The following is a 20,424-nucleotide window of genomic DNA, read 5'->3' on the forward strand; positions in this document are numbered from 1 at the left end:
TATTTGTAAGAAACAAAATGGCGGATCCAGGATGGCTGATAAAAATTACGAAAAAGTGTTGTGCTTTTTACGCTAAATTTTGGGGCAGTCCGCCCACAGCAATACATGATTGTTTTAATAGTTTATGTAGAAAAAAGTGTAAATTGTGCACAACTCATGTGCAAATAAAGCACAGGTGAAAGGCTGTAATTGGTGGAATACAGTTCCATTGGTTGAGACCTTTAATTCGAATGCCATGAACTAACCTTCACTGATCTCAAAAACGAGTCTCGGGAGCGTTATAGTTCTTTTTGATGAGACCTTTCATGAATGGTGGTAGAACGTGTTTTTTTAATCCTTAAAAAATGCGCTACAAATTTTCCTGCATAAAAAAGGGTACAAATAATGAATTTTTGCCCCCCCGCAATCAATTTCAAGAAATACAAAATTAAAAAAAAAAGCCCAAAAGCGGAGCTGTTCCTGGAAAACTTCCGACGATTTAGATGTATTCATCTGACTTACATATACGCGAGAGTAGTTCGTGGAGAGCAGCTGGAGCGTCCTTAGGGTGGAGCGACACTCCAGGCCTCGCAAAAAAAATCAAAATTTCAATAGTATAAATATAAGTATGAGTACGGAGGTCATGTCTTGCACGATCTCCAGCTCAATCAAAAGTTATAGACTAGAAACCAATTTCGAAAGAAAATTCAAAAGGCTGTAACTTTTGAACTAGTAGCCCAATCTTGGAATTGTTTGAAATTGTGGATTCTACAGGCCACATTCTATAAAATTTTTTTCCGGGTCGATCTGAGAATTTTTTTTCGGGGCTCAAAAAAAGGCAGTGTATAACCTTCCTTTTTTACCAAAAATCGACTACACCAAAATTTCTCGGGAAAACACTTTTTCTTATTAATTTTGGTGCGTAGAATCCAAACAATTCGTACTTTTTCGATCAGACTTCTCAATCAAAAGTTATAGACTAGAAACCAATTTCGAAAGAAAATTCAAAGGGCTGTAACTTTTGAACTAGTAGCCCAATCTTGGAACTGTTTGAAATTATGGATTCTACAGGCCACATTCTATAAGAAAATTTTTTTTCCGGGTCGATCTGAGACAATTTTTTTTTCGGGGGCTCAAAAAAGGCAGTGTATAACCTTCCTTTTTTACCAAAAATCGACTACACCAAAATTTCTCGGGAAAACACTTTTTCTTATTAATTTTGGTGCGTAGAATCCAAACAATTCGTACTTTTTCGATCAGACTTCTCAATCAAAAGTTATAGACTAGAAACCAATTTCGAAAAAAAATTCAAAGGGCTGTAACTATTGAACTAGTAGCCCAATCTTGGAACTGTTTGAAATTATGGATTCTACAGGCCACATTCTATAAGAAAATTTTTTTTCCGGGTCGATCTGAGACAATTTTTTTTTCGGGGCTCAAAAAAAGGCAGTGTATAACCTTCCTTTTTTACCAAAAATCGACTACACCAAAATTTCTCGGGAAAACACTTTTTCTTATTAATTTGGGTGCGTAGAATCTAAATCAATTCGTACTTTTTCGATCAGACTTTTCAATCAGAAACCAATTTCGAAAAAAAATTCAAAGGGCTGTAACTTTTGAACTAGTAGCCCAATCTTGGAACTATTTGAAATTGTGGATTCTACAGGCCACATTCTATAAGAAAAGTTTTTTTCCGGGTCGATCTGGGACAACTTTTTTTGCGGGCCTCAAAAAAGGCAGTGTATAACCTTCCTTTTTTACCAAAAATCGACTGCACCAAAATTTCTCGGGAAAACGCTTTTTCTTATTAATTTTGGTGCGTAGAATCCAAAACAATTCGTACTTTTTCGATCAGACCTCCATCTCCTCCCCTTTCCTTCGCCGCGTAACAGTCAATCAAAGTGCTTAAAACGACGACTTTGCAAATAATTTTGCAAAACTTTCCGGGCCTCCCCATCCGAGGGTATTCCATCTCCCCGGAAATCATTGTTGAAAAAGACCTCGTAAAAATGTTTCGCTCCAGACCTCGCATTTGCTATGGACGGCTCTGGCGGAGAGTAGATAGAAGAGGCCACCTATGTAAGACAGTCACGTGACACTCCACACAGTGAAGTTCAAGCACACGTGTCCGAGACACGCTTTTGGTGAGGTGAGCGCGTGACTATTACGTACCGCTGCCCGGAAGCTTGACGTCTACACTATTCGATATTGTGTAAACAAATACGACAAATTTCTAATAGGTCATCCAGTAATACATTCAGGTCGTGGCTCTAAGTAGATGTAAATTAATGCCGTAAAGAGGACGGAAACACTGTAACCAAACTAGTTACGACTTCAAATTAAGGCTGATCTCGAATCTCAACTGTAGGCTTGAATGTCCCGAAAGTGGGACAAGGTACCCGCCCAAGGGGTGGGATCTTGCTAATAAAAATTCAAGTTCTTTGTTTTTCAACTTGCTTATAACCTGTTCCTTTATAATGTTTTGCGCACACAGTTCACAGTACACCGTTCTCTGTTTAGATTCATGGTATCAGAAACCATGGAGTGAATGCGTAGATCGAATGGATGGAAGTGGCACCACATGCAATTATAACTTACCAGCAGACCGATCGAAGTACACACTATCTGCACGGGCGGACGACTCCCAAAATCCGCAAAACTTAAACGTACAGCATAACATTAAACACAGCAGCAAAGCAGTATGAGATACGGAAGAATCACAAATAAGTTTCAAGATAGGATTGAAAAAGTAGGCCTGGGTTGTAAAAGGCTAATTTGTTATTAGGTAAGTATAAGATAACAGTCTCCTTTTATTACTCAATATCACAGATTTTTTTACTATGTTACCATATAATACGGAAAAAATCATCGCCCTTTGAACACGTAATAAAAGTGGCAGAGTTTTAAGGCACTTTTGATCTAGTATATTAAACTGTTGCCAACCCTAGAAAGTTAATTCTACCCAACTTACAAGAAGTAACTCTCGATTTCCGAAAGTCGTTTCCCCAAGGTCTCCGGAAGACACCAATAAGTAAAGCCGACACCGATCAAATTAACCGCCGAAAAACCGCAAAATACCCACTTCAAGTCCACAACGCCCAACAGGCCGGGGAACAGCTTAACCACGCCGAACATGTACACGTAGGCCAATCCGATCAGAAGACTTCCCAGTTTACCTCGCACCTTAACCGGCAGCAATTCGCTGATCAGGGTCCACGGAATGACGAGGAAGCCGACGGTCCCGAAGAAAACGTATCCCAAAATGCAGACTAGACCGATGTTACCGTTGTAGTCGTCTTGGCCCGTGTTGGCGTGCATGTAGATGCCGGCCACGAACATGGTGACGCACATTCCCGCACCCGAAACGAAAAGCAGCGACCTGCGACCGACCCGCTTCGCGACGATCGACGCGACGATCGCGGTCACGAAGCGAACCACGCCGAGCAGCACGAGCGCCAAGTACTCCTCGTGATCCCCCTCGATGTTTCTGTACACCTTCCGAAAGATGTCGATGGCGTAAAATATTATGACGTACGCGCCGGTTAATTGTTGAATTACAAACAGAACGGATAGTATAATTAGGGGTTTATATACAATGGGGCTTTTGTACGTATTGATATGGAAAAGTTTGAAATGGTCTTCAGACTCGGATTTTAAGAGTGTGGAGGAAAGGCGCCGATGTTCGTCGTCAAAAATCTGAAAAAGAAATGCATTTTATTAGTGTCGTCGAAATGCAATGTTTCCAGTATAGAAAGGCGGCACAAGTTATTTGTAACCAATAAGAATAATACTGATCCCTGAGACAGTCCATAGTTCAAATGTACTCTTGAGGTAGCAATTTCTCTACCACTTCATTAAAAGGATTTATATGGAGAAATCCGTTGTATGTACTAAGGTGCGGGGTGCCTATATCTTCTCACGTATATATAATATACTTACCTTCAAATGTCTTATGTTCTCCTAACACAAATTCTTGTTCCATGACAAAAACATGTATTGATACACAAAACAATATATAATTGTAACAGAAGCGCAGATGTTCCCGGAAATCTAAATCAAACTAGAAGTATCAGGCCCTAAGAAATTGCAAGAATTTTGAAACTATCAGGATTACAGAAACACAATCGACGTGAAACCCGGAAATGAGTGTGAGATAAACTCCAAGTACACAATTTTAAAGACTAAGTTCCCTCACGGACTAAAAAGTGTCAAAAATAATCTGGCGCAACCGAGAATCGAACCTGGGTTCTCTCAGTTTGTAGCCTAGTTCCCTACCCGCAACATAAGTGTTAACGATAGGAATCCAAATTACCTTCACTAAAAAGTGGAGTGCCCCAGGAATCAGTATTGAGCCCAAAAATCACTGAGGCAACCTTTCTACCTATTGGAAACCTGAAGTGCGAGCACCTTTGCGTCCCTGTACAGCCAGCGCAACGAACGAGCGGCCCCCTCCCGATTCCGTCTAAAGCTGATCAGCCAATGGGGACTTTCGGGTACCGCGAACAGGCACAGAAACACGACGACCTCGATGGAGAAAAACACGTAGCAGATCATCCGCCACTGCAGCCAGTAACCTGAAACAGTTATTGAGAGCTGTAAGTAAGGCTGCGTTTAGACAAGGCGATAATCGCGCGATTCTCACGATGGATAATGTATATCGTTCACACACCCGCGCGATTATCGCCGCGTGTGAGCGTACCCTAATTAAACCAGAACGCTTGAGGTCGCTTGGCCAGTAAAACGAATGCGTTTCGACGTCATTTATCTTGATTATTTATTGGAATTTGGAAACGGAAGCTCATAAGAGTCTGGAGAATGAATGAGGGATATGGGTTATATAAAGGAAGGGCGGCGCCCAGAAAGACTGAAAAGGAGTTGTGGCGAGGACTAGGAAACGTGAAAGAGGCGCGAAAAAGACTTGACCAAGGCAAAAGTAAACATGAAGGAGAGGACATTAAAGCGAGAAGGTTAGAGAAATGTTAAGGAGGTGCATAAGGTGCGAAGGAGATGTAATAGAAGCATGAAGAAAGCATAAATAGAGAAGGAAAACCTACAGAAACAAGGCGAAGTTGTAAAGGAATGGTACCCCCCACCCCAGCAAAAAAGGCTTTTTCCGATAGCCCTTACTACCCTCATGGCAGTTTTTTAAACATGGGAATAGAACAGTCCAATAATATGCCCCCGGTAGCACGTAGCACCGGGGGGTGGGGGGGTTACGGACTATCCAAAAGCAAATAAAGATTTCCGGGAAATTACAGTAAAACTCAAAGAACTGTCCTGATATATGCTGGGGAGTATTCCATACCCCCCAGAAACACATTCTTCCACAAAGCCTTTACCCTAGAAGAACCTTATCGAAAATGTTGGGAAAAACATCAAATTTTCCCCTCCTAAGAAGTACAACAGCGAACGTAGCACCGGGAGGTCAGGGAGGGGGGGTATTCCATACCTCCCCCGGCAAAGCAAGATTGATTGACCATCTCCGAAAATTACAGTAAAAGGCAAGAACTGTCAAGCTGGGGGGTTCTCCTCCAGACCCCCCGTAACACATTCTTCCACAAAACCACAGCCAACAAGAATACCATGAAAGGTTTTGGGGGAAAAAACATTAGATCCTCCTCTCCTAAGCCGAACTACAGAGAACGTAGCACCTGGGAGTCCGGAATACCCCCCAGCCAAGGAAAATTGAATGAACATTTCCGAAAAATTACAGTAAAAGGCACTGTCCTACAATAAGCTGGGGGGATAAAAAACATCAGATTGTCCCCTCCTAAGAAGAACTGCAGAGAACGTAGCACCGTAGGGTCTGGAATACCACACCCCCCCCCCCCCCCCCCCCCCAGCAAAGCAAGATTGATTGACCATCTCCGAAAAATTAAATCAGAAGGAAAGAACTGTTCGACAATAAGGGGGTGTGGGGGGGATTGACGGAGGGGGTTCCATACCCCTCCATGATCCCTCGGTGCCACGTTCCCTGCTGTTTTCTTAGGAGGGGAGGATCTGATGTTTTCCCCCTCGTTTTCCCCCAAAACATCAAATCCCAAAAAGTACCTACTGCAGGGAACTTGGCACCGCCAGGAAGTCTGGGGTACCCCTCACTAAAGGAAGATTGAATGACAATTTCCGAAAAATTACAGCAAAAGCAAAGAACTGTCCTATATGGGGGGGGGGGGGATTAGTTGGGGGGGTATTCCATAGGTACCCGCCAGGGGTGGATGGAACCGGCGGGATACAGGGAACTTTCTCTCGGCGGGCCGGTAGGATCCATGAGCGCTTTGCGGCTGGAAGAACCACTCAAATAAAAACACAAAATAGAGATAGAGCCAGCCTAACGAAGTCCCCGTGTCCATCAATAAGATCTTGTTGAAGGCTGCCACATTCCCTTTGTCGATACCCACCTCCGACGTCCCGCTCACTCGCAAATCGTATTTAGGTGGATTATGCTAAAAACCCTCCACAAAATGGTACTCAATTTTAGGGGCACTTCTCATAGCTCCAGTTTCCATTGGCGACACGAGAAGGACGGGCGGGCCTTACAAAACAATCGGACCAAAACTGTAGAAGAAAATCGGAAAAATCACCACGTTAGTACAACACGCTTCGCGATGGCGCCCAGATGTCAAGCCATTGAATCGTTTAAAGGTAGAGTATACAGATTTGTGTATGGATCTTTCCTTTTTAAATTCACATAATTTCCCTGATATTAAAAATGAGCCAATAATCTAATGGAAAAACGTTGGGGAAAAATGCCAGACCTGTTCGATTACGAGAAGAAATTTGAAGATCATGTCGGGGGCAATCACAATTGAGATTTCTTGAAAAAAAATGTATAAAAATTGTCAACCGTCCACCGGCTTGCTTCCAAACGATGCAGATGAAAAACAAAATGTAGATGATTTCTCTAAAAATGCCGTTTGTGGTAGTTGTCCAAACTGTTATAGTGTGATTACCAGTAGCATTTATATCAAGAAACATTGTAGCGAATATTCCAGTAATCCCGAGCCATGAAAGAAGAAGAATCGGCGATGAAGAGCGAAGACAGATGTGACGCAATCTTTCCGGGAAATACGACGTGTTTGTTAGGGAATATTCTAGAATACTCTGGAGCCTTCGCGAAAGAGCGGCGTTTGCTATATAAACAAATCGAATTGCGTTTCGGGTCAGTTCCAATTTCAACGCCGAAGTAATAAATAGTTCGCGCTTATAATCGCTGTTATAAATTAATCGTAGGTATAAAAATTTCACTGGCATGACTGTCTGCACTGTAAGTAAAATGACAAAATTAATTAAATTAAGTTTTTGTCATTGTGCGTTACGGCTGAGCTCCTTAGAATGTAACTTACTGGTGATGATTACAATTTAAATGTGTTTACTACAAAAAATATCGATGAAGAAACAAATTCGTTTTACTTGCCATGTCTTTGAGCGTTTGCTGTACTGATTTTTTTTATATTAGAATGACGGACCTAGAAGACAAGTGAGCAGTATTCCAAGCGAGACGTAGACACTGTTGAGGCCTAGAAGCATCGGACGATAGTCGGGATGCGTAATCTCGCTAATGTAAACCAGCGAGACCGAGGTCAACCCCGACGACATACCGGCGATCGTGCGGGCTACGTAGATGACCGTCAAGTTGGAGGCGACCGCCATCACCATCCAGGCGATCGCGAACGGCACGGTCGAAATCATGCAGGTCGCCTTCCGTCCGAACCTATCCATCAGCACGCCCGTCAGCAGGCTTCCGAACGGCAGCGCGATTGTCACCAGGCTTGCTGTAACATCGACTCTTTGAAATTACTCCGAGGATGGGTGTACTCTCCCCCACACCTGAGCGAACTTTTACATCCGAATTCAAGTTAATCGAAATTTCACCAGGGGCTTCAGTGGCGCCACCGTCGCTTTTTAGTTCAACAAGATTTCACCAGGGGCTTAAATGGCGCTACCGTCGCTTTTTAGTTCATCGAGATATCACCAGGGGCTTAAGTGGCGCCACCGTCGCTTTTTGATTAATCGAGATTTCACCAGGGTCTTAAATGGCGCCACTGTGGCTTTTTAGTTCAACAAAAATTCACCAGTGGCTTAAGTGGCGCCACCGTCGCTGTTTAGTTCATCAAGATTTCACCAGGGGCTTAAGTGAGCGCCACCGTCGCCTTTTAGTTCAACAAGATTTCACCAGGAGCTTAAATGGCGCCACCGTCGCTTTTAGTTCATCGAGATTTCACCAAGGGCTTAAGTGGTGCCACCGTCGCTTTTTAGTTCAACCAGATTTCGCCAGGGGCTTAAATGGCGCCACCGTCGCTTTTTAGTTCATCAAGAATTCACCAGGGGCTTAAGTGGCGCCACCGTCGCTTATTAGTTCAACAAGATTTCACAGGGGGCTTAAATTGCGCCACCGTCGCTTTTTAGTTCATTGAGATTTCACCAGGGGCTTAAGTGGCGCCACCGTCGCTTTTTAGTTTATTGAGAATTCACCAGTGGCTTAAGTGGCGCCACCGTCGCTTTTTAGTTCAACAAGATTTCAGCAGGGGCTTAAATGGCGCCACCGTCGCTTTTTAGTTCATTGAGATTTCACCAGGGGCTTAAGTGGCGCCACCGTCGCTTTTTAGTTTATTGAGAATTCACCAGTGGCTTAAGTGGCGCCACCGTCGCTTTTTAGTTCAACAAGATTTCAGCAGGGGCTTAAATGGCGCCACCGTCGCTTTTTAGTTCATTGAGATTTCACCAGGGGCTTAAGTGGCGCCACCGTCGCTTTTTAGTTTATTGAGAATTCACCAGTGGCTTAAGTGGCGCCACCGTCGCTTTTTAGTTCAACAAGATTTCAGCAGGGGCTTAAATGGCGCCACCGTCGCTTTTTAGTTCATTGAGATTTCACCAGGGGCTTAAGTGGCGCCACCGTCGCTTTTTAGTTTATTGAGAATTCACCAGTGGCTTAAGTGGCGCCACCGTCGCTTTTTAGTTCAACAAGATTTCAGCAGGGGCTTAAATGGCGCCACCGTCGCTTTTTAGTTCATTGAGATTTCACCAGGGGCTTAAGTGGCGCCACCGTCGCTTTTTAGTTTATTGAGAATTCACCAGTGGCTTAAGTGGCGCCACCGTCGCTAGCTATTGTTTAAATTGTAGTCAGTGTAGTTGTGCGACGAATAGTAAGGCTGTTTTAAGGAATAATCGACGTAAGGGAATGTCGGCGAGTTGTTGTACGTGCGCTAGAAATTGAATGATAAATTGTAATTCGAAAATTAAGTTAATTGCGTGTTTAAGCTAATTCAAAACTGGCAACCGCTACAGCCTATACACGCCATCAGCGCCTCTAGTGTTAACCCGAATAGCGAATTGGTCCTTTCAAAAACGTATACAAAGTGTACAAATTACCACAGTCTAGCCACAGCCAGGCCACTATTGATACAGCCTGTACAATTCGCAAAAGGTGTATTGTTTTTAAAATTCAACCAATGAAAGAGTTGCATTTAAACGTCGCGCTAATTTTTGGGGCGGAGCTTAACAGTTTTCTAATGAAATTAAAAATTTTTCAGCAGCCGAGACTTGTGACACTTCAGAAATACATTTAGCCACAGACATACCAATCCAAGATGCCTCGGAATCCGTAATCGGAATATCCTTACTTGCCCGTAGCTGAGGTATTAAAATCGCCGAGAAGGCCATGTTTGCTCCGGCCGCTATGACAATGCAGTGAGCGATACAGGAGGCCATAATCTGAAAAGCTGGTTAGCAATAAGTTCGATTACACTCTCTCGGTTTACCTGTCGTAGCGAATCTCTCCATCGTACCGTAACTTTAGTAACGCTTGCGGTTGCGTACAAATGTTGAATTAAGCTGATCGATTCGGTTTTGAATGGACTTTCTGGAGCGGCGCTCATCACGACTTACTAACCCAAAGTGGAGAGATAAGATAATTTTTTAACCTTTGTCCTATTATCTATTACGTGCATTACACTCATTGTAATGGCGAAATTGAAGTGCAACATTTACACCTGTTACATAAATTATAATCATATATCGGTTATAATGCACAGAACACATTCCACAAGACAATAAGTGAGGTTATGATTTTAAAAACCCACTATCAACAGTGGCATTCAACAATCAAGCACAAGGAAACATTGTAGGTGTATGTGGATTTCGATAGTTCAAATTGTAAAACGTAGATGTCTCTGCCATCAAAAGAATTTTTCAATAGCATTGAATTGTACTTATTCAATGGCAATAGTCATTTTTTTCGCTTCCTAGTACTATACAGGAATCTGTAATGCAACCGTAACTATACACTGCCTTTTTTTGAGCCCCGAAAAAAAAATTTTCTCAGATCGACACGGGAAAAAATTTTCTTATAGAATGTGGCCTGTAGAATCCATAATTTCAAACAGTTCCAAGATTGGGCTACGAGTTCAAAAGTTACAGCCCTTTGAATTTTCTTTCGAAATTGGTTTCTAGTCTATAACTTTTGATTGAGAAGTCTGATCGAAAAAGTACGAATTGTTTTGGATTCTACGCACCAAAATTAATAAGAAAAAGTGTTTTCCCGAGAAATTTTGGTGTAGTCGATTTTTGGTAAAAAAGGAAGGTTATACACTGCCTTTTTTTGAGCCCCGAAAAAAAAATTGTCTCAGATCGACCCGGAAAAAAAATTTTCTTATAGAATGTGGCCTGTAGAATCCATAATTTCAAACAGTTCCAAGATTGGGCTACTAGTTCAAAGTTACAGCCCTTTGAATTTTCTTTCGAAATTGGTTTCTAGTCTATAACTTTTGATTGAGAAGTCTGATCGAAAAAGTACGAATTGATTTGGATTCTACGCACCAAAATTAATAAGAAAAAGTGTTTTCCCGAGAAATTTTGGTGTAGTCGATTTTTGGTAAAAAAGGAAGGTTATACACTGCCTTTTTTTGAGCCCCGAAAAAAAAATTGTCTCAGATCGACCCGGGAAAAAAATTTTCTTATAGAATGTGGCCTGTAGAATCCATAATTTCAAACAGTTCCAAGATTGGGCTACTAGTTCAAAAGTTACAGCCCTTTGAATTTTTTTTCGAAATTGGTTTCTAGTCTATAACTTTTGATTGAGAAGTCTGATCGAAAAAGTACGAATTGTTTTGGATTCTACGCACCAAAATTAATAAGAAAAAGTGTTTTCCCGAGAAATTTTGGTGTAGTCGATTTTTGGTAAAAAAGGAAGGTTATACACTGCCTTTTTTTGAGCCCCGAAAAAAAAATTGTCTCACATCGACCCGGAAAAAAAATTTTCTTATAGAATGTGGCCTGTAGAATCCATAATTTCAAACAGTTCCAAGATTGGGATACTAGTTCCAAAGTTACAGCCCTTTGAATTTTCTTTCGAAATTGGTTACTAGTCTATAACTTTTGATTGAGAAATCTGATCGAAAAAGTACGAATTGATTTGGATTCTACGCACCCAAAATAATAAGAAAAAGTGTTTTCCCGAGAAATTTGGGTGTAGTCGAATTTTGGTAAAAAAGGAAGGTTATCGTAAGCAAATTCGTACTTACTAAAAATCTCGTGGTATTTTTGAGGAAAAATCATCAGATCTTCTGCTCCTAAGAAGCACTACAAAGAACGTTGTACCTGGGGTTTGGAATACACGCACACACAATATTAAATATTAAAAACAAGGAACGACTTGATAACTCTTCCCCATAACCTTGATCCCTTTTCCATGGTTTCCTTCGTGAGGGTTTTCTGGAAATTTCAAGGTAACTGTCGTGTACTGGGGGTATTCTATACCCCGCCCAGTCCTCCCGGTCGCACTACCTTCCACAAAATGTTAAGCCTTCAGGAGTCTCATCAGGATAAAGGATGGCAAAAATGCCATCAGTTCCCTTTCTAAGAGATGTTGCAGAGAAGATGGGTAGGTCTTGGGGGTATGGAATACTCCCTAAGAAAGGAATATTATATTAAAAGCAAAGAAGGACTTTTTTTCCCGCAACCCAGATCCCTTCCCCATGGTACCATCGTGGGGGTTTACTTGTGCTGGTTCTCCCACCACAAGAACCTACAAAAATCTCATGGTTGGTTTTGTGAAACAAATCACCAGATCCCCTTCCAAGTGATATTGCAGAGAGAGAACGTACCACCGGACGGTAATTGATCTCATTACCTTCCATCCTCGCCAGCTCAAGGGTATTGCCGCTTGCTACTTGCTCTAGTGCATGGTGACCTTCGGAAACCAACCTAGAGGTAATTTTACAGTGACCACTCTGCTGTCACTAGAGGTTGTGACAGTTTTTGTTCTTTATGTTTATGTTAACTGGAATACAGTAAGAAGTTTGCCTAGTTATAATGAAGCTCAGTTCTTTGGAGACGCGTCATGGAATTCTTCTAATGGTGCCACATTATAGCTTATCGAGCTTATTATATCCTGTCATTGATAAGAAACATGTCCACTGTTTGCTGAATTGTAGGATGCGTGATTTTGAAGAGAGAAAATGTATGAATGAGCCGTCGTAGAGCTGAGTTTTTACGAGAGCGGAAAATTAAATTCGTTTTTGGGCCACGAGGCCGTCAACTGCGTGGTTCAAAATATAGTCATCTTTTCGACCATATAATTCTAAGAAGACGCGCTGTTAAATACAGAGCATTTAAGTTTAGAGGGAGATTTAGTACTCTAATTAAAAAAATGTAACTTTGTGTATTCCCATTCAATCTCCGTGGGCATGTAAAAAGGACCGACTGGTATATTTCCTCTATGATCCGATCTCCTCCTCACAAGAATGAATCATGTCCGGACTCTCCCGAACAAAGGGCAGTGGCTCAGATCGCCCTTTCCTCAAACTTGAGAGGCTTGTTTGGTATGCAGATGGCTCCCTAACGGGAAGTGTATAAGCGTTGTCCAAAAAGTCGGTCAGGGCAGACACAGTGTTTTTTATACAAAATCATGGGTTATCAATCCATATCACGCATGATTGTGCGGTATCAGTTGGTTAATTGACTTTGTTAATTCACATTAAGCTAATAGCAATGGCAGTGAAGCTGATTTCTTTACATTTGATCGATTTACTTGTGTTTTTCCTTTCATGGGGAGCGGTGGTTAGTGATAAACATCAACCAAACATTGTGCTAATTGTGGCCGATAACCTGGTAAGACTTAATCGACGAACAGATAACTAACGCAAATGATTAGGGTTGGAATGATGTAGGGTTTCATGGGTCGGACCAGATTCTGACTCCCAACATCGACGCTTTGGCGTACAATGGGATAGTGCTGAATCGATTTTACGTCCAATCGACGTGCACGCCGTCGCGTAGCGCCCTACTAACCGGCCAGTACCCAATTCGCTACGGTTAGTCAGTACCCTCGCGATAATTTTTATCGCCACTTTTCAGGTTTTCAGGGATTGTCACTTAGGAGCGACAGCAATATATATTTGCCGACGCACCTCAAGACGCTTCCAGGCCATTTGAAAGGTCTCGGGTACACGACGAGCTTGGTGGGAAAATGGCATCTCGGATTCTCATATTGGAACAGTACGCCGATTTATCGCGGGTTTGATACGCATTTCGGATATTGGACAAGCCACATCGACTACTTCAGTCATACCGCTGAAGGTGGCTTCGCAATGCGTCGAAATCGACACGTGGCGTGGGAGACCCAAAACGAGTATGCCACCCGACTATTCACCCGAGTATCCCAAGAGACGATCATGAAGCACAATTACACCAATCCTCTCTTCCTGATGGTGTCTCACTTGGCTATGCATGTGGCCAATCGGAACCAACTGTTACAGGTGCCCGACTTGGTCGAAACCAATCAAACGTTTGGCTACGTTAGGGACTACAGAAGGCGGTTGTTTGCTGGAATGCTTGCGGAACTTGACAAATCTGTCGGTGCGATCTGCAGGACGTTGCGAGACAGGGGTGTCTTCGAAGATACCATCATTCTATTTCTGTCTGATAACGGCGCCCAAAACACGGACAATGGATTTGATAATGCCGGATCCAATTGGCCTCTACGTGGTGTAAGTGTGCAGTGCGAGCCCGGTTCCATAACCTGTTCCATTTCTGTTACAGATGAAAGCGACCCAGTACGAGGGTGGTGTGCGCTCTCCTGCAGTATTATACTACGGTAAACTAAAAACAAATGCTACCATCAACAACCAACTTATGCACATAACTGACTTGTTACCAACTTTGTACGCCGCCGCTGGTATGCACCCAGTGCTATCATTATCGCTCTACAGTGAGTTTCAGGTGGAACCATCAGAGATCTGGGTACCATAGACGGCGTCAATCAATGGACCACAATCAGTGAAGGTAGCAAATCACCTCGTTCGAGTGTCCTTTTAGATATAAACGAAGTTGCCCTACATTCCGCTGTGATCTCACATGGAGGTCGTTACAAACTGGTGAACGGTAAGTGTTGACAATGACGCTGGTATTCTCACTGAGTGCAGGTTCTGTTTTGAATCCAACCTTCGGACGGGACGGGTACTACGGCAATGACACAAGTTCAACCAACAACCCTCCTTACAACCCTGACCTGGTACTGGACAGCCCGACCAATAAAGTAATTAACAAGGGATTGACGAAAAAGAAACTTCTTCAAACTCGGAAGAAAATCACGGTCACGTGTGAACACGGGGACGAACAGCCGGTCTCGTGTGAGGACTTTTGCTTGTTTGATTTGGAGAATGACCCTTGCGAGACCAAGAATTTAGCGGAAAATCTTCCAAATGCTGTCGCCGATTTAGGCGCGCAGCTATTGTCGTATTGGGAGGTGCTCCAACCTCAGTATCATCAGGAAATCGATCCGAACGCGAATCCGATTTATTACAACAATACGTGGGTTCCGTGGATGGAGCAACACTAAACTTGATATGTCTCATTGTATATTTAAAGTATTGCCGTGTGTTAATGCCCACGCGATCACTACATCTGTCCAGCTAGCTCAATACAAATCAAAATTGAAACCTAGAATTTTATAATATCTCCTCCTCCTCCTCCTTCCGGAATCTGCTAAAATTTCGGTGGCCTAGATGCTTAACTTCTTCTACAATACTAACGAAATGCGTTTTCACACACACATAGGCTGACTGCCCGAAAAATTTAGCGTAAAGAAAAATCCACGCTCTCAAACCGTCGCGAAAAAAAAGCCGCGTCTTGCCGTTAACTCCAGTATTTAAGTGAACACCACTGCCATCACAAAATAAACGGAAGCGAAATTAAATTTCGCCTAACAATAAAATTTCTTATCACAACGACCAGATCTACCCTTTTTGTAATAACGCGCATTCGACCAGGGGTATCTCACTCATCTAAATTGAATAAATTACCAAAGCTATACAATTAAAACGAAAAGTGCCTCTAAACCTACCACAAACGGTACGATATACCTTGGCGCTAACTTAGCCGAGTTTCGTTGCATCCGATTGGAGAAAATGGATTCGATAGACCTTATCATTAAGATCGGATCTAGTTGGCCTAAACATTTTACCTGACTCCAACAAAATTGACACTTTACCTCATTTAGAATTAACTTTGCAACTTTCAAGCGCTCGAACACTTTGGTCAAAACCTCAATGTGCTGGCCTAAAGTTTTAAAACAGAAAGGCTCCAAATCTACCCCCACCACTCGCTCTATTAGTCGTTTGCCAAGTATCCGGTGCTGTGTGCAAACCAAAGTCGTTTAAACTGATACAGTCTGTCAATGGTTCCTCAGTAAAAGAGATTTGCCAATAAGCTGACATTATGTCCAAACTCTAGAATGTTCGAAACAGACGGCAAAGGATAAGCATCGCGCCTAGTAAGTCTATTGAGCTGACGAAAGTTGACCCAGAATCTCCATGACCCATCCTTTTTTTTTACCATCAGAATCGGACTACTCCAAAGAGTCTTGGAGGCTTCGATGACACTCTTATCCAACATTTGATGCAACTCAACGTCTATCTCCTTCCACAAGGCAGGCGGGATTGGAACAACTTTAGTTGCCAAGCAAATTACAATTTCGCCATCTTGGCCTCTATCCGAAGGATCTCGAATCGTGTTAACGAAGACAAAGCAAACCCATACTCATACTGCGAGTAAAAATCAAACTCGACAAAATTCCTATCGCATCTTTTCTACGGGGCCCTAGGCCAAATTTATATAAAAAGAACAACAATTGACTTTTTTATGGTTCAAAATTGTTGAGACGACCTTTACGCTTGAGCTGCTGCCCTTCCACCTCGTCTTTTTCCTTTCACCTACATGCCCGCCCGAAAATCCGAAACGGAACCAAGCACTCCTTTATTCGCGCACAAACTCGAGACTCTTCGATCAATAGGTACTACTCACACGCACTGATCAAACGTTAATCGTACTCCTGATCACCATCCGCATAAGGAACTTACCAGGATTTTATTCGTCAAGTTTCTGAAAAGAAATTTGACAAGAACCCTTTAAATCTTATATAAACTAGTTTCAAAAAACTGCGCAACCCCAAAAAAATTCAGATCTATCCTAGAAGAAACCATTTCAACTACTAAAATCAATTTAAAGTCTCGCCCGTATCCATGTGACCTTTTTAGCGCATTTTTAAAAATTCAAAAGAATGTGCTATTGTCCACTTCTGCGGTTTTGAACTACTTTTAGGGGAATGGTCCTAGAGTCCTGTAATTTTTTGCAATGTGTATCCTATACCTTGAAGGTGTGTTTAAGTTTCTGCAATGGCCGCTAGGGGGCGTAACTGCAATCTGGAATCTAAAAAAGTGATTTTTCCTAACAAACAAATGTCCAGTCTTTGAAGTTGACGATAATCTGAACCGTTTCGAAGATACAGGGTGTTCTTTACAGAAACCTTTGAATACCCCCCCCCCCACTTCATTTTTAGAGATACAGGAAAAATTGTCAAACAAAAATTGTTCAGATTATCGTCAACTTCAAAGACCGGACATTTTTTTGTTAGGTTAATATAGCGGAATTCACAGAAACATCACTTTTTTAGATTCCAGATTGCAGTTACGCCCCCTAGCGGCCAATTCAGAAACTTAAAAATATTTTCCAGGTTTTGCTCGTGGCCGTTTTAGTAATAAATTTTTTTACCGCAAGCCTCTACGATGGATACATTCTCAGATACAGTACCTCGCATTCTTATTTGGCCACCCTGTACACTAAAAAAATCCCTACATCCGACGATTGAAAGAGAAAACATAAGAATGACCAAAATCACAGTCTAAACTAGTGTATCGTCGAGAAGATTCTTTCAAAGAGAGCTTTTAAGAGTGTGAGAACTCCAAAAGCCTTTTATATCCTTTATTGTTCTTTAAGAGCTCAGGTTTTAAAGAATCTTTAAGGGTGCCATTTTTTTCTCGAACTTAATTAAACCAATAAAACGGCACTGTGCGTAATAAGCGTCTCGGCCACCCCTTCCACATAATTTAATCCCAGAATAGTGACCTAATTCTTTAATGAGGCGCTTATGCAATTTTTCTGCGGTTTACACATTAATTACGCTCAACGGAGCAGTCGGTCAACGCATCTTATTTGTGGCGCGTGTATTGATCCGGTGAAGTTTCGGGATATCTCGGTGACTGTAGCAACGCACAATCTCTTCAGGGTTGATTTTCGTCTGCAATCGGACTCGGTTTGTATTTCTCGCACCTTCTTCGAGCCCGGTGGCGACAGTTGACGCATGGAAGATGGCGCTCGACTCGCCAACAGATGGCGGCGTTTACCCTTAGGGAAGCTGGCGCATTTACTAAATAGGGCAAGTAGTTCGCCGATGATGATGGGCCGCGAACGATAATGCCGGAAGAATGAATCGAATCGCAAGGTGCGTGCGAGACGGGCGCATTAAAAATTCAAAGTGGGGTATCGATTACCGTGTCATCTTATTCGCCCCTAATTCGACTGATAAACAAAGATGGCATATGCTCGTATTGATTACGAAAGAGATGGGTAAACAGAGGAGATTCTCGCTGTGAGTTTACAACGCAAAAAATCGCGACAATGTCGGAAGATCAACAAGTGAACGATGAGTGAATGTCTGAGAGTGTGCGGGCAAGGTATCAAACTGCAGAAATTTCCGCGACACGCGACACGCAATTGCAATGTAAAGGAGATCACCCTAAGCGCTCCGGCCACAGTGGCTCGAAGACAATTTGGAAAAACCGATCACTTTTCCAAGCGCGAAGTGTACAAAGTGAACGTGAAAAACTACACGAACGCCAACGTGTACAGCAAACAATTGAAGGAAATCTACGAAGCCGTAGAGTTTGATGACTTTAAGAGGTTTCTCGTGAAGGCCCCCGTTTTAAAAAAGAATGTTCCTAGCAACCAATCGTTAAGTACAATTTACCGCGAAAATTTCGAGGTGCATTACAATTTTCTAAAGCAGCTCATAAAAAATAAGTGAATTATAGTGCGCCAAATTCTAAATTGACAATTTTTGATACAGCAGAAGCCTTAAAACAGAACAGAAAAAACCACAACAACAACAACAACATACGTATCTTCATTGCCTTGCTAATAACCGCCTTAAATAGAAATTACACTGTTGCTTGCACTTACTAGAACAACAATCCCTCTGTGATATTTCAAACATACAGGGTGTGCCAAAAAAAAACGCGCGCGCGATGGACTGCAAATGCAAAACGCTTCAAAATCACCAGCAGACGAGTAAGGACGTCGACAGGAAGATGTTGCGCGAAACGCTCTACTCGGAGATCATTCAGCGGCACAGACGGTCAATTTTCGCGCTCGGCTCCTTCCTACGTATGCTCAAGACGAAGAAATCCAACTATAACGCGATCAAGCAGGATGGAGATTCCGAATGGTGAGTATTTTATCCCCTCTCGCGAGCCAAAAAAAGTAGCTTCTCGTTCGATGACTAATCGAAGAATCCTTCTTTACTTCCTTCGCCCTTACACGTCCCAACTTGTTTTTCTACTACTTTTAAATGGCGCTTGATTAATGAAATCGGCCATCTTTAACCATTAGCTAATTTTATTCTTTTGAATCCACCAATTATACGCGTTCTAGTGTCATAATTGCGAACCTACAATTACAATTTTGTTCGAAACCGACTTTTCAATTTGAACACCCCGTATACTCCCTAATACTCGATACCTAAAGCTGCGCAACCCTACCAAGATCCACACTTTCCATACTTATTTCTCTAGGCCGTGTCCAACATGCCATCTTCAGACCTACTTTAAAGCTTCATTTCACCTCCCCTTTTCAACTGCATCACATCTCTGTCACTACACTCCTCCGTACATTTCCTCGCTATTCTTTTTCATTTTCTTCATATCCGTGAAGCTATAAAAACTTCCGTCACTTACACTTCCTCTTTAAGTCTCTTTTACTCTTCCTTCCCACCTTAATTAAAAATTTCGAAAGGCGCCAAGAGTCCCAAAATTAAATTAAATGGTTTTAGAGTCTTGAAAAACCTTTTATCAAAGCCATGAATCTTCAGAGGTTTTAAAAAGACTCAAAAACGCCTTCTAGAGGCTTTAAAATTCTTTAATTTGTGTTTGGAGCCTTGGAAAATCCGTAATCAATTTTCAAAATAAAGTTAAGAGCTTTAATTTAGATTAAGATTCGCATGGGTTTAGAGTAAACAGTTCCTAACTTTGTAGAAGTTCGTAGGATTCGTTTAATTTACAATAGTTTCTTTATTTTCGCCGCTAGAGGTCGCCATTTTCTTTTCTTTTCTTGTATTACGAAACCTTTTGGGTTTTGTATTATTATTTAATTTATATTACATTGCTGTTGTATAAAAATTTAGTTATTTGCATAGTAAAGTAGTTTTCTCGTGTCCCTGGTCGCTCAAAATTTTGCTGATGTTAGTGTGAAGTCATTTATATTATTGATTCTTATTGAGTATTTTTACGGTTTTAGTATACTAGTGTCAAACGTTAGACATTGCTAGCGCAATATTATTGTACCGCACTATTCACTACTCCTCTTGTTTGTTTGTGTTGTTATCTCTTACAGATAAGGCAGAAAAGCGCCCTTCTGAGCTCAGAAGACCATTACAACCAGTGTTTTTTGCGACGACTGCATGATATTAACGTTTGGTTACATACTGCTCGAATTGTAATTACTACGTGTGTTTGATAGCCATTTAACGATTATAGCCCCGTTGTTTTCTGTGGGAGCCTGTTTGGATATTGACTCTGACTACGAGCTGATCCCCCGTTTTGCTAAAAATTGATTTAAATTTAAACTTGGACATTTCGGCGTTTAAGGGTCGCAGAGTTTTCAGGAACTGAGAATGATGTCCGGAAGCTTCCTGATATATTTTATATTTACCCTCGTACTTCATACGTTTTTGATGCGATTAATGAATTGAATTTTAATTGCAGATCGGACACTCCCCTGCATCTACGCCGATGTACAGAACGGAAAACAGTGGATTACCATTAGACTTAAGTGTCAATGTAGTTGAAAACTAGCTAGATATTTTTAGTAACCGTAAAGTGAATTATTAAGATTTGT

General features: G+C 41.9%; 2 protein-coding genes across 2 annotated transcripts; one reads left to right on the forward strand and one right to left on the reverse strand.

Annotated features, from left to right (window-relative positions):
* Window positions 1-2,771: 2,771 nt before the first annotated feature.
* On the reverse strand, window positions 2,772-10,104 carry LOC116168579 (facilitated trehalose transporter Tret1-like). Its single transcript, XM_031484493.1, has 5 exons — window positions 9,738-10,104; window positions 9,558-9,690; window positions 7,446-7,751; window positions 4,387-4,553; window positions 2,772-3,675 (listed from the first exon to the last, which is right to left on the reverse strand). The coding sequence occupies exons 1-5, from the start codon at window positions 9,852-9,854 to the stop codon at window positions 2,947-2,949; spliced, it is 1,452 nt and encodes a 483-aa protein (XP_031340353.1). The 5' UTR covers window positions 9,855-10,104; the 3' UTR covers window positions 2,772-2,946.
* Window positions 10,105-12,720: 2,616 nt separating this feature from the next.
* LOC116167607 (arylsulfatase B-like) lies at window positions 12,721-14,894 on the forward strand. The gene is made up of 6 exons (XM_031483002.1): window positions 12,721-13,086; window positions 13,130-13,289; window positions 13,333-13,964; window positions 14,017-14,152; window positions 14,197-14,358; window positions 14,400-14,894. Exons 1-6 carry the CDS (start codon window positions 12,967-12,969, stop codon window positions 14,813-14,815), a joined length of 1,626 nt encoding a protein of 541 aa, XP_031338862.1. The 5' UTR covers window positions 12,721-12,966; the 3' UTR covers window positions 14,816-14,894.
* The last annotated feature ends 5,530 nt before the right edge of the window (window positions 14,895-20,424 follow it).

The sequence above is a fragment of the Photinus pyralis genome, unplaced genomic scaffold, assembly GCF_008802855.1.
Source record: "Photinus pyralis isolate 1611_PpyrPB1 unplaced genomic scaffold, Ppyr1.3 Ppyr1.4_LG4, whole genome shotgun sequence".
In the NCBI taxonomy this organism is placed as follows: Eukaryota; Metazoa; Arthropoda; class Insecta; order Coleoptera; family Lampyridae; genus Photinus; species Photinus pyralis.

Excerpts from the sequence above, each read along its gene's own strand:
- LOC116167607 (XM_031483002.1), top strand. The coding sequence starts at position 12,967 with ATGGCAGTGAAGCTGATTTCTTTACATTTGATCGATTTACTTGTGTTT. Across the intron at positions 13,290-13,332 it reads CCAGTACCCAATTCGCTACG|GTTTTCAGGGATTGTCACTT; the intron begins GTTAGTCAGTAC and ends GCCACTTTTCAG. Across the intron at positions 13,965-14,016 it reads CCAATTGGCCTCTACGTGGT|ATGAAAGCGACCCAGTACGA; the intron begins GTAAGTGTGCAG and ends TTTCTGTTACAG.
- LOC116168579 (XM_031484493.1), bottom strand. The coding sequence starts at position 9,854 with ATGAGCGCCGCTCCAGAAAGTCCATTCAAAACCGAATCGATCAGCTTA. Across the intron at positions 4,554-7,445 it reads ACTGCTCACTTGTCTTCTAG|GTTACTGGCTGCAGTGGCGG; the intron begins GTCCGTCATTCT and ends TAACTGTTTCAG. Across the intron at positions 3,676-4,386 it reads GGCTGTACAGGGACGCAAAG|ATTTTTGACGACGAACATCG; the intron begins GTGCTCGCACTT and ends TTTCTTTTTCAG.